General features: G+C 43.3%; 2 protein-coding genes across 4 annotated transcripts in view; one reads left to right on the forward strand and one right to left on the reverse strand.

Annotated features, from left to right (window-relative positions):
* NCAPD2 (non-SMC condensin I complex subunit D2) overlaps positions 1-9,672 on the reverse strand; it is a 30,224-nt gene extending 20,552 nt beyond the window's left edge. The window contains exons 1-3 of one of the 3 annotated variants that reach the window (XM_059403734.1): positions 9,170-9,672; positions 8,935-9,060; positions 8,006-8,155 (exon numbers count right to left, since the gene is read on the reverse strand). In XM_059403734.1, the coding sequence (XP_059259717.1) occupies positions 8,006-8,132 (127 nt within the window). In that variant the 5' untranslated portion in view covers positions 8,133-8,155; positions 8,935-9,060; positions 9,170-9,672. Of the gene's footprint in view, positions 1-8,005; positions 8,156-8,818; positions 8,840-8,934 lie in introns of those variants that run through there. The other 2 variants (XM_059403733.1, XM_059403736.1) reach the window with 2 other exon arrangements.
* An 85-nt stretch (positions 9,673-9,757) lies between these two features.
* MRPL51 (mitochondrial ribosomal protein L51) lies at positions 9,758-11,142 on the forward strand. The gene is made up of 3 exons (XM_059403737.1): positions 9,758-9,984; positions 10,069-10,179; positions 10,826-11,142. The coding sequence occupies exons 1-3, from the start codon at positions 9,906-9,908 to the stop codon at positions 11,020-11,022; spliced, it is 387 nt and encodes a 128-aa protein (XP_059259720.1). The 5' UTR covers positions 9,758-9,905; the 3' UTR covers positions 11,023-11,142.
* Positions 11,143-11,795: the final 653 nt, after the last annotated feature.

Raw genomic sequence — 11,795 nt, forward strand, 5'->3', positions numbered from 1 at the left:
ATGATATCAAAGCCTTATTACTATGTTAACTTTGACCCCTTGGCATTGTTTGCCAGGTTATCTCCTCTGTAAAGTTACTATTTTCCCCCTTTGCAGTAATTAAGTATCTTGTGGAGAGATACTTTGAAACTGCAAATGTCTTGTCTCTCATCACATTTTGCCCACTATTTTAGGCATCTGTCCATGATTTTTGCCAGCCATAATTATTACTGAGGTATTTACTATATGGTGATTTGTCTTTTTTCTTTCTCTTTAAAAGATTTTATTTTTATGTAAGCTCTACACCTAATATGGGGTTTGAACTCACAACCCCAAGATCAAGAGTTGTATACTCTCCCAACTGGGCCAGCCTGGTGGCCCTGTATGCTGATTTTTCTTTCTCCATCATTCCTTCTACACTTACTAATTGGAATGCCACTCAAAGGATGAGCTGTCCCTTCCCCCTCAATTATTTATTCAAATCAGAGTAGACTCATGGATATTTCTTTTATTCTGTTTTAATCCATTCCTCCTACTATCTATTTTGTTTGCTCAGATTATCCCATATTTGACCACTGGGAGTTCCTTCAACTTGACTTGTGTCCTTTCAACATGCTCCCTTCACTTTCACTCTCCCAGTTTCTTGTACTATAAGATGTTTCAGGCTCATCTGGTACTTTCCCTGGCCCAGTCTTGGAATCAACCATTCTCAGTAGAGTCCTGGTTTCTTTTATGGAAGTCCGACATCTAGGAACCAAGTTTGAGGCACTAGTTAGGCCTACTGCTATTGGGAGTATCATAGTTTTTATTTAGGTCCTCTCAGCAGAGAATAGGAGGCATGTGTGTGTATATACATATCCCCCATATCTATTTTTATTTGTGTATATATTAAGAACATAAGTTCATTTACATATTTCCTTAATCCTGGTATAAATATAAAAGAATTTCAAAATTGCTAACCAAACACTTATTAAAAAAATTTTACTAACTTAGATTATAATAATTGTGTTAAGTTCTTCTTTCCAGAGTATATAGTCAAACTACTACTGGTCTTCAGTTATGTAGGTTAGTTCTTTTCTTCCCTACTTTGTAATGTGATTATGTCAGACACTTGTAACATACTTGTTTGTAATTGTCCCTCAGAATAATATACTGCTTAAAATATAACTAACTAATGAAGAGTTGTACTGGTCATGCAAGCATGCTTAAAGATGACCCTGAGAAAAACCTGTACTAGCAGCAGGCCTCTGGTGGAGAGGATGATACATGTCAGTGGAAGCCAAGCAGCTGGGAATCCCTGCCCCATTCACGGCAGAGGGCTGTCCGGCTTCCATTTTTAGTAGTCTCCTGTAGGTCAGAGAAAGCCTCCTGTTAAGGTAATCCCTGTAAGTGCATCTGCTCAACTACAAATCCAGGCTGCTGGACCAGACACACCTTACTCCTCTTCTTGTTTACCTCTAAGACTTGTAACCAATATAGGACTCACATTCCTTCTTGTTTCCCTACTAGGCCTATGGCTATTGTATAACCTTCTTTTCTTCTCCTTGTCGTTACCTTGTGTCTAGTAAATGCCAGACTGAGGAGTTGCTCCAGCTACAGGCCTTCCAGCTGTCTTCCCCTGCTCCCTCTCTCTTACAGCTGACTTGTTTGTGCCTCATTCTTCTCCCTGGCCCCTTAGGAAAGTGGCACTTGTTACCACTTTTTATTACATTTTGAAAACACAGGGTCTTTTGATTCTCAGGTCCAGTGCTCTTTTCACCCTGATCGTATTGTTTCTAGATAAATACTTCAGTATCAAGGGGAGTAGAGTCGAATTATGTCTTACAACATATAGGAGTGGCAAGGCAGTATGGGGATTAGTTTTTTTTTTTTTTTTTTTAAATTAAAGATTTTATTTATTTGCCAGAGATAGAGAGAGAGAGTACACACAGGCAGGCAGAGAGGCAGGTAGAGGCAGCAAGAGAAGCAGGCTCCCTGCCGAGCAAGGAGCCCGATGCAGGACTCGATCCCAGGACCTTGGGATCATGACCCGAGCCGAAGGCAGCGGCTTAACCAACTGAGCCACCCAGGCATCCCTGGAATTAGGTTTTGAAGCAAGTTGTACACCAAGCTCTTTCTGAGGAAGGGGAAGAAAGAATTCACCTTTTCTCCAATACTAAATTGGTTTGCCTTGAAAGTAAAACCAGAATCTTGTACTCTAAGTATCGCTACTGTCACTGACCCGATTCACTGTAGTGTTAGGACGTCCAACTACATATAAATACGCTGTGATTTTTTTTTTTTTAAGATTTTATTTATTTGACAGGGATAGAGAGCGCACAAGCAGGGAGAGGGAGAAGGAGAAGCAGACTCCACACTTAGCAGGAAGCCTGATGTGGGGCTTGATCCCAGGAACCTGGAATCATGACCTGAGCTGAAGGTGATGTTTAACCATCTGAGCCACCCACAAGCCTCTTTTCTGTAATTTTTATTTTATTTTTATTTTTTTTCTTTTTCTGTAATTTTTAAATAAGCTGTCTTATTCCTCCAGTTCTTACAGCCTCCTTAGCTCTATAATAATAACACATTCTCCTCTTCCTTTATACTTCTTACCCTACGCCTCTCTGACTTTAGTAGATGAGGGTTTTCCACTTCATCAAAAAGAACAAAACCCAAAGCACAGGTTCTCACTTATCCTGCTCCCCTGTCAACAAGCCCCTCTATCAACATCTTCCCATTCTTTTTTTTTTTTTTTTAAAGATTTTATTTATTTAGTTGAGAGAGAGACAGTGAGAGAGAACATGAGCGAGGAGAAGGTCAGAGAGAGAAGCAGAGTCCCCATGGAGCTGGGAGCCTGATGCGGGACTCGATCCCAGGACTCCGGGATCATGACCTGAGCCGAGGGCAGTCGTCCAACCAACTGAGCCACCCAGGCGTCCCAACATCTTCCCATTCTTTGCTTGAGTCTCAGGCAAAAAAGTTTCTCTCATCTAAAACTAATGTGTCTCACTGCCCCAAAGATTTATCTCCTCTTTTTCACCTTTGCTCTTACCCTGTCGAGGATGTGCTCTTATCCTGACAACAGGCTCAGGCCTCACTTTAAAATAAATAAAACGAATATGCTCAATACCTTTCATTTGACCTTACTATCATATCCCTTTTAAATTGTGTCTCCTCTTTCAATTTCCTGAAATCTGTTTCTGAGATTTACCAATATAACAACTATTCTTCTCAAAGATTACCAACTACCCATTTTTCTTTTTCTTTCTTTCTTTCTTTCTTTTTTTTAAGATTTTATTTATTTATTTGACAGACAGAGATCACAAGTAGGCAGAGAGGCAGGCAGAGAGAGAGGAAGGGAAGCAGGCTCCCTGCTGAGCAGAGAGCCTGATGCGGGGCTTGATCCCAGGACCCTGGGATCATGACCAGAGCTGAAGGCAGAGGCTTTAACCCACTGAGCCACCCAGGTGCCCCCCAACTACCCATTTTTCATTACAATCAGCGATTTTCTTGGTCCATATATCTCTTTAATTCTTTGAAGCATTACCCACTGATCTAGTCTAGAGTCAGACTAGTCAAGGTTTACATTTGGCTTGAACATTTACCAGGCCAAGCTACTTGGCTTACTAAGTCTGTTTCCTCTTCTCTAAATTGCGTGTAATAAAAGATCACACTTCTAGGGCTTTTCAGGATGGTAAAGGTTGAGATAATCCCCGCGAAGAAATCAGAACAATATTAAGCACACATATCTATCTATATTGTATGCACAGTATTTCTGCTTGAGGTCATATCACATATTTAATTCTCTGTTCTGCTTTTTAAAATTTAATATTACAATAAGCATATCATAAAACCTTTGTAAATAATTTTTAATGGTCACATAATATTCCACTGAATGCATGTATCTTAATTAATTTCCTATTCTTCTATTGTTAGGCATTGTGGTTTCTTTCTTTCTTTTTTTTAGGTAGGTTTCATGCCCAACATGGGGTCTGAACTCATGACCCTGAGATCAAGAGTCATATGCTCTACTGACTCAGCCAGGTGCCCCTATTATTAGACATTATGGTCTAATTTTCTCCATTAAAATTCACAACACCGGGCACCTGGGTGAGCTATCAGTTGGTTAAGCATCTGCCTTTGGCTCAGGTCATGATCCCAAAGTCCTGGGATCCAGTCCTGTGTCAGGCTCCCTGCCCCGGGCCCCCAAAATTCACATGTTTATTCCCTTGGCAAATCTGGATTAAATACAACTGACTGCTTACTCCATTCGTGTAACCACACAAATAAAAATGGCTTGACAAAAATACACAATCATGCCGCCTATTCTCACTTTAAACTTATGACCATCAATCTCAAGTGGACCCTTAGTACTTCTTGCTAAGCCTATTACAAATTCCCAGGCCTACTCACTTTCCTCTAGGCAATTATTTCCTATCTTTCCTTTGCTCAGAAGATCAAGAACTTCTTTCCCAGCTCCCTTCCAGTTAAAGGGTTCACTCCTATTTCAGGGAGAAAATAGAATCACACAGAAGAGAATTTCCAGTTGCCCCGAGATCTGTATCTTCCTGCACTATCTGCATCTGTGCCCGTGTACCCTGCCTTTTCTTCTGCTGCTACGGATAAACTGTCCCATGCTCTAATAAAAACATCTCCTCCCACTGTGCACTGGATCCCACACTCTCTTACCTACTACAGATACTGCCCCAATGCTCATCCTCTTCCCCTCCTGCACCATCAACCTTTCTTTCTCTGAGTGCTTTCATTCAGCACACACACATGTAATGCCACCCATCTTACCAAAAAATCCTCCCTCAATTCTATCTCCCCATCTACTACTACTCCATTTCTCTGTTCCACATTAAAGCAAAGCAACCAGAGTTATCTAAACTGTCCTCCCATTTTCACATAAAACTCTTTCATTTAGGCTTTTGCCCCATCACTTCTCCGAAACCGCCTTCCCCAACACTGCAATAGCCACATTGCAAAATCCAGTCATTAATTTGCAGGTAAACTCTCCCTTTCTTTCTTTCTTTTTTTTTTTAAAGATTTTATTTATTTGACAGAGATCACATCAGGCAGAGAGGCAGGCAGAGAGAGAGTGGAGGAAGCAGGCTCCCTGCTAAGCAAAGAGCCCAATGTGAGGCTCGATCCAGGACCCTGGGATCATGACCTAAGCCAAAGGCAGAGGCTTTAACCCACTGAGCCACCCAGGAGTCCCAAGCTCTCCCTTTCTTTTTGAAATAGTCTCATCATTTAGCCTCCAGGTAGTACCTCTGTTCACTTTCTCCCTCAATGACTGGCTGTTAGTGTCTCCTACTGCTTTCTTCTCATCTTCCCAGCTTCTACATATTGGACTGTCTCAGATCTTATGTTTTTAAGTTGCTTTTCATCTCTGTCTACATTCAAGTTTCTTGCTTTAAATGTCCTCTACATGCTCAGTATCAGACCCCAAATATATACCTGCAGATGGCATGTCTCCCCCCAACTCCAGAACTCTACAACCAACAAACTAAACCTGCTCCTCTCAGGCGCCTGGGTGCCTCAGTCAGTTAAGCATCTGCCTTCAGCTCAGGTCATGACCCCAGGGTCCTAGGATCCAGTCCCACATCAGGCTTCCTGCTCTGCAGGGAGTCTGCTTCTCCCTATGCTCCTCCTCCCACTTGTTCCCTCTGTCTCTCAAATAAATAAGAATCTTTTTAAAAAGTAAATAAACCTGTTCCTCTTATATTCTTCTCCATTTCAGTAAATAGCATCGCCATTCTTCCAAAAGCCCTGTCATGCTAGATTCTTCTTTTTCTAACCCTATAAATTCAAGCCAATCCATTAATAGTCTTGTTTGCTCGACTTTCAACATCTGTTCAGTACCTAATTTTTTATAATTACCTCCGCTGCTATCACCCAGGCAAGCAACCTGGTACTATTGTATTAGTCTTGCAATCAGTCATTCTTCCTTCTTCCCTTGCCATTCACACTCTCTATTCAAAACAACAGTGATATTCTTTAAAAAAATATTTATTTACTTAATTCACTTGGCAGAGATCCAAAGTAGGCAGAGAGGCAGGCAGGGGGTGGGGGAAGCAGGCTCCCTGCTGAACAGGGAGCCCAATGCAGGGGCTCGATCCCAGGACCTTGAAATCATGACCTGAGTCAAAGTCAGAGGCTTTAACCCACTGAGCCACCCAGGCACTCCAACAGTGATATTTTTAAAATGTCAGACCATGTCACTCTTCTGCTCAAAACCCAATGGCTTTCAAACTCATTCACACTGAAGCTAAATCCTTAACACGACCTTTAACACTCTAGATTAGTACTTCTCCAATTTAAATGTGCATCTGAATTACCTAGGTATCTTAAAAAATTGATTTTCTGATTCAGCAGTTCTGAGTTAGAGCTTGGATTTCTGATAAGTTCCTAAATCATGATTCTAATGTTGCTAGTCTGAAGACCACACTTGGAGGAGCATGACTATAGAGGAATCTGGATCACTTCTCACCTGACCTCTTTTGCCCTAGCTTATTCCACTCCAACCAGATTGGCATTTTACCACCTCAGATCCTCAGCACTGGCTTTTGTCTCTGCTTAGAATGCCTATGAGAATTGGCATAGTTCACTTCTTCACTTTTTTTTTTTTTTTTTTTAAGATTTATTTATTTATTTGACAGACAAAGATCACAAATAGGCAGAGAGGCAGGCGGGGGTGGGGGAGCAGGCTCCCCTCTGAGCAGAGAGCCCGATGGGGGCCCAATCCCAGGACCCTGAGATCATGACCTGAGCCAAAGGCAGAGGCTTTAACCCACTGAGCCACCCAGGCACCCCTACTTCTTCACTTTTAAGGCCTCTGCTCAAATGTCACCTATCAGAAATCCTTCTCTAATCATCCAACATAAAATGCAGTTCCTACTCTGCCACACCCTATCTTTATTTTTTTTTAAAAAGATTTTATTTATTTATTTGACAGAGAGAGAGTGAGAGAGCGTACAAACAGGGGAAGCAGCAGAGGGAGAGGGAGACGCAGGCTCCCCATCAAGCAAGGAGCCTGATGCAGGACTTGATCCCAGGACCCTGGGATCATGACCTTAGCCGAAAGCAGATGCTTAACAACTGAGCTACCCATGCGCCTTGTGTCACATCATGTCTTGTTTATCTTGCTTATATTTCTCCCTGGCACTTCTAACCATCTGACAAATCCCATATTTATTTATTCCTTGTTGAGAACATTGAGAGAAAGAACTTTTCAACTTGTATGTTTTGTTCACTGTTGTATCTCCAGTACCCAGAAAAGTGCCTGCCTGACACACAGTGCATCATCAGTAAATACCTGTTCAACAAATTAAACAATTTGTTCTTGTAGAACTTATAGTTAGGGTTCTAGACACCAAAAGCAATGGAACTGTTATAAAAACAACAACAACAAAACTCTAATAGTGATTATCTATTTAAAAAATGATGCACTGGGACACCTGGGTGGCTCAGTTGGCTTCTGGCTCAGGTCAGATCCCAGGGTCCTGATAACTCGCTAATAGGCTCACTGATAACATATAAATCGCTTTGTTCAGCTCTAGGCTTCAATGGATAACTGCATTGTACATATACTGTTCAGTGTTGCAGCTATATGTGTTTGTTTGTTTGTTTGTTTTCCCCTATTACTACACTCTTGGAAACAAGAGATCTAGACTTTAAAAATTTTTTACCTAAAACAGGTCAGATCAAGTCCCACTCATTCTGAGAAAGCTACCTTCTCCTATAACCTTTAAATCCACCCAAACTTAATTTTGGCGTATGATAAGAGATAAAGATTAAAAATAAGTTTTTGTCCAAAGAGTAGCCACATACACCCAGACTGTTTATTGAATAATTGAGGAAAGGAGGTCAATGTGTACATTCTTCAGGTAATAATACATCCCAAACAATGCTAGGAAAAAACAGTGACTAGGAAAGATATGTTCTTTGTCCACATGGAGCTTAGTGGAGCAGACAGACAATATAATTACATGTGGGATGGTTGTTTTGAAGTGCTAGGCACAGTAGCAGCATGGGGTCTTACCTCTAAGCTGCGATGGAAGATTTCTGATGGACAATATCTCTTGCACAACATACTGATTCACCCCTCCACTTTTCAACAACTCCTCAGGGGATAGAGGCAGACGGAACTCATACAGTTGGGGAGACATCTTTCTCCCACTGGCTCACAGGGCTGTAACCCAAACAGCAAATAGGTTAGGGTTTATATCTAAGGCCTGTCTTTTCATCTGGTTCTGTTATTCCTGCCCCTTCAATATATGATGCTTATATCAAACTTCTATCAAGCTGGTAACATTACCTCAGAAGACGTGAGATCAACCCTGGACTAGAATCTAATTCTAGTTGTGACTGCCACTTGGTCATGTCACATAATCCGGTGAACCACATCTGCAGTTCTGGAGTTACTTATCTCTGATTATTTTACAAAGTTGCTCTGAGGATCAAATGAGTCAAGGGCTATGAAAATGTTTACAGAGCTGTAAATTGGTGTATCAATGCATCAAGTTAGCATTATTATTTCCGTTGTTATGGACAAAGTTTAACACAGAGACCGTCTCACCCGAGGCCAGGACAGTGGGCCAGCATGGGTTAGTGGGTGCCCTCGCCCCAGAATAGGAGTATTAACATTTAATACATATTTGTTTACAATGTGTCACCTACTTGGTGGGCTATTTGAATACATCATACCTGATCTAGTTCTCCAAATACTAATATCAAGGAATGCATAGTAATATAACCCAATTTACAGATGAGGAAATTGAAGCTTAGAAAGTTAGGCGATTTGCCCATATTCCATAGCGGATCTGTAAAACGTACTGTTTCTACTACATCTTACCCCAAGGATATACGCACGGAACTTCCCGCCTCTCCTACCCGGTCTAATACCGCGTCATACTGCCTCGAGCCCAACATGCCCAGTCTCTCATTCCCCGCCGCCCATTAATACCACACCTCAGAACTCAGCCGTCGCTCCTCCGACTCAGGTCGCGAGGCGAAATGAAGGGAAAAAGACGGAGTGCACAATAAGCACCAATCAGTACCGCAGCTCTCGAGCGGGCAGAGAAACCGGCCAATCCCCTGTAGCAGGAGGCAAAAACCCGCCTCAGAGCCAGGCGCCGCGCGGGCAAAGCCACAAACGTGGAGTTCAAATCTCAACGGCCGTTAGGAGGCCAATCGCGACACTCACTGCAGAAACCGGCCAATCACTCCGCAGGAGGCGGGAAGCCGGGCCGCGTTGCGGACGGAGGGGCGGGGTCTGGATCCAGCGTCCGTTCCCCTCGTCTGGCGGCTGCTGGGTTCTCCTCCGCTTCTAACCGGGAATTGGTAGCGTCCCTGGGCTAGGGCTCACTCAGTCATCCCCCCAGGACAGGAGGCAAGTCCAAGCCGGGAGTTTAGAAGGCTTAGGCAATAGTCCACGTTCCGCCATCGCCTCTGCTGTGTGACGTCCAGCAGGTCACTTCACTCTGAGCCTTACATTTCCTCTCCAGTAGAAAAGGGGTAATAAAAACAGCTATAGCGCAAAACCGCTGTGAGGCACAGAAAAAGGAAGCTCGGAGTTCCAGGGTCTGCACCTTCATCTCCCTCACAGTTGAGGGACAACCCAGGACAGGGAGAATTTTCTTGAAATTTAGTTCGGGGGCCTCCCAGGCAACCACGAGAGTAGCGGCTCCGTCGTTCCGACGCTCCCAGACTTCTGCGGGCGAACCGGAAGCACCGGGGAGGGGCGGGGCGGGAGTTTGTCCGGGTTCGTACTTTGGAACCAGGAGGGCGGGGCCTATGGCTGGGGAAGGAGGGGCCGAGGCGGGGTGAGCCCAAGATGGCTCCCTCCGTCTAGTGCCTTCTGACGCTAGTGCGGAAGGTCCCTGTCATCTCTTTGAAGGCCACGTGCGACGCTGCGCTGTTGTGGGGGAGAGACGAGAGCAATGGCAGGGAGCCTCTCTTTGGGGGCAGGAAGGGTCCTATGGGGCCGGGTGCCCTTGGCCTGCATAAGCTTCTCTCTGGGTAAGTGACTCATACAGAAAAATGCCCGAGAACTGCTTGTTTTGTAAGCAGCTCATATTCATTCCATTTCTTCCCCATCCCTAGGTATTCCTAGAATGTTCCATGTAAGGCTCACCCTTCCTCCTCCCAAAGTGGTTGATCGTTGGAACGAGAAAAGGGCCATGTTCGGGGTGTATGACAACATCGGGATTCTGGGTAAGACGTGACTCTGCGGCATAGAATCTCAGAATGGCAGTTGTACCTTAAAGACTTTTTTTGGACCAGCGTAGGAACGGTACCATGCTCAATAGTAAGAGTAGACACGTGCGTGTCTATTTACGTTGTGTACGGTGCTGTTACTTCTTAGAATAACTTTTTCACTTTACAGCCAAGGAACCTGAGGCACAGAGACATTGTGTGATTTTCCCAAAGCTAGTAAATGGCAAAATTTGAACCCCCCAGCAACCTGAACAGATTGGCTTCAGAGACTGTGTTTTTTTTTTTTTTTTTAAAGATTTCACTTATTTATTTGACAGAGAGATCACAAGCAGATAGAGGCAGGCAAAGAGAGAGTGGCGGGGTGGGAGTGGTGTGGGGAGCAGGCTCCCTGCTGAGCAGAGAGTGCTATGCGATGGGGGGGCTGGATGCCAGGACCCTGAGACCATGACCTGAACGGAAGGCAGAGGCTTATTAACCCACTGAGCCACCCAGGCGCCCCGAGGCTGTGCTCTTGATCATGTGGTATAATGTGTCTTTTCTATAGGTGTAGGTCAGGAAATGGCAACTTTGTGCTGAAGGCTTAGCAGGTGGAGGCTGGCTTCCCTCTTGTCTTGGAACTAATACCCTCTCTCATATTACACAGGAGACTTTGAAAGGCACCCCAAAGAACTGATCAAGGGCCCCAGATGGCTTCGAGGCTGGAAGGGGAACGAATTACAACGTTGTATCCGAAAGAAGAGAATGGTTGGAAACAGGATGTTCCTTGATGATCTGCACAACCTTAATAAACGCATCAGTTACCTCTACAAACACTTTAATCGGCACGGAAAGTATCGGTAGAAGAGAAACCTGGGAACTGTGGAAGAAGCACATCTGTAACACAGAGAAGGGGAACAGTACTTTTCCTTATAAGGAAAGGAATTTGTATGCTCTCTGTAATAAAATGGGGCTTCTTTGGAATCTGTTATCCTCATACTTTATTTTACTCTAGTTGAACTTTTACTTATTCATGTAGACTATGAAGTCTGACTCATCCATAAGTCTTATAGTCTTAGGTTTGGACTTAACCACCTGCCCTTTGCAGACTAGCCATACCTATAGCTTTTAAAAAATAAAAATTATTATTATTATTTTTAAAGATTTTATTTATTTATTTGACAGAGAGAGATCACAAGTAGGCAGAGAGGCAAGCAGGGAGAGAGAGGAGAGAGGAGGAAGCAGGCTCCCCACCGAGCAGAGAACCCGATGTGGGACTCGATTCCAGGACCCTGAGATCATGACCAGAGGCTTAACCCACTGAGCCACCCAGGCACCCCCCAAAATAAAAATTATTATTTGCACTTTTTGACATTTAGCCCTTCATGTACTGAAAATGGTAACTTTTGATTACCTCATAATTCTGTTAAGTTAAATGTGTTTTTAAAAACACTTTCACACTGGTGGAAATGTAACAGATGGGATTATGCTTCTGCATTCTCATCAAAAATATTGGGTACCTCTTCTATAGGAAGAACAAAATGTAATAGATAATATTAAACAGAAAATAAATAGTAAATAGAATATAGCTTTTGTAAAATATTTTGTAAATAGAAAATAGCTTTTCTAGTTAGGGA

Source organism: Mustela nigripes, chromosome 6 (genome assembly GCF_022355385.1).
Source record: "Mustela nigripes isolate SB6536 chromosome 6, MUSNIG.SB6536, whole genome shotgun sequence".
NCBI lineage: Eukaryota > Metazoa > Chordata > Mammalia > Carnivora > Mustelidae > Mustela > Mustela nigripes.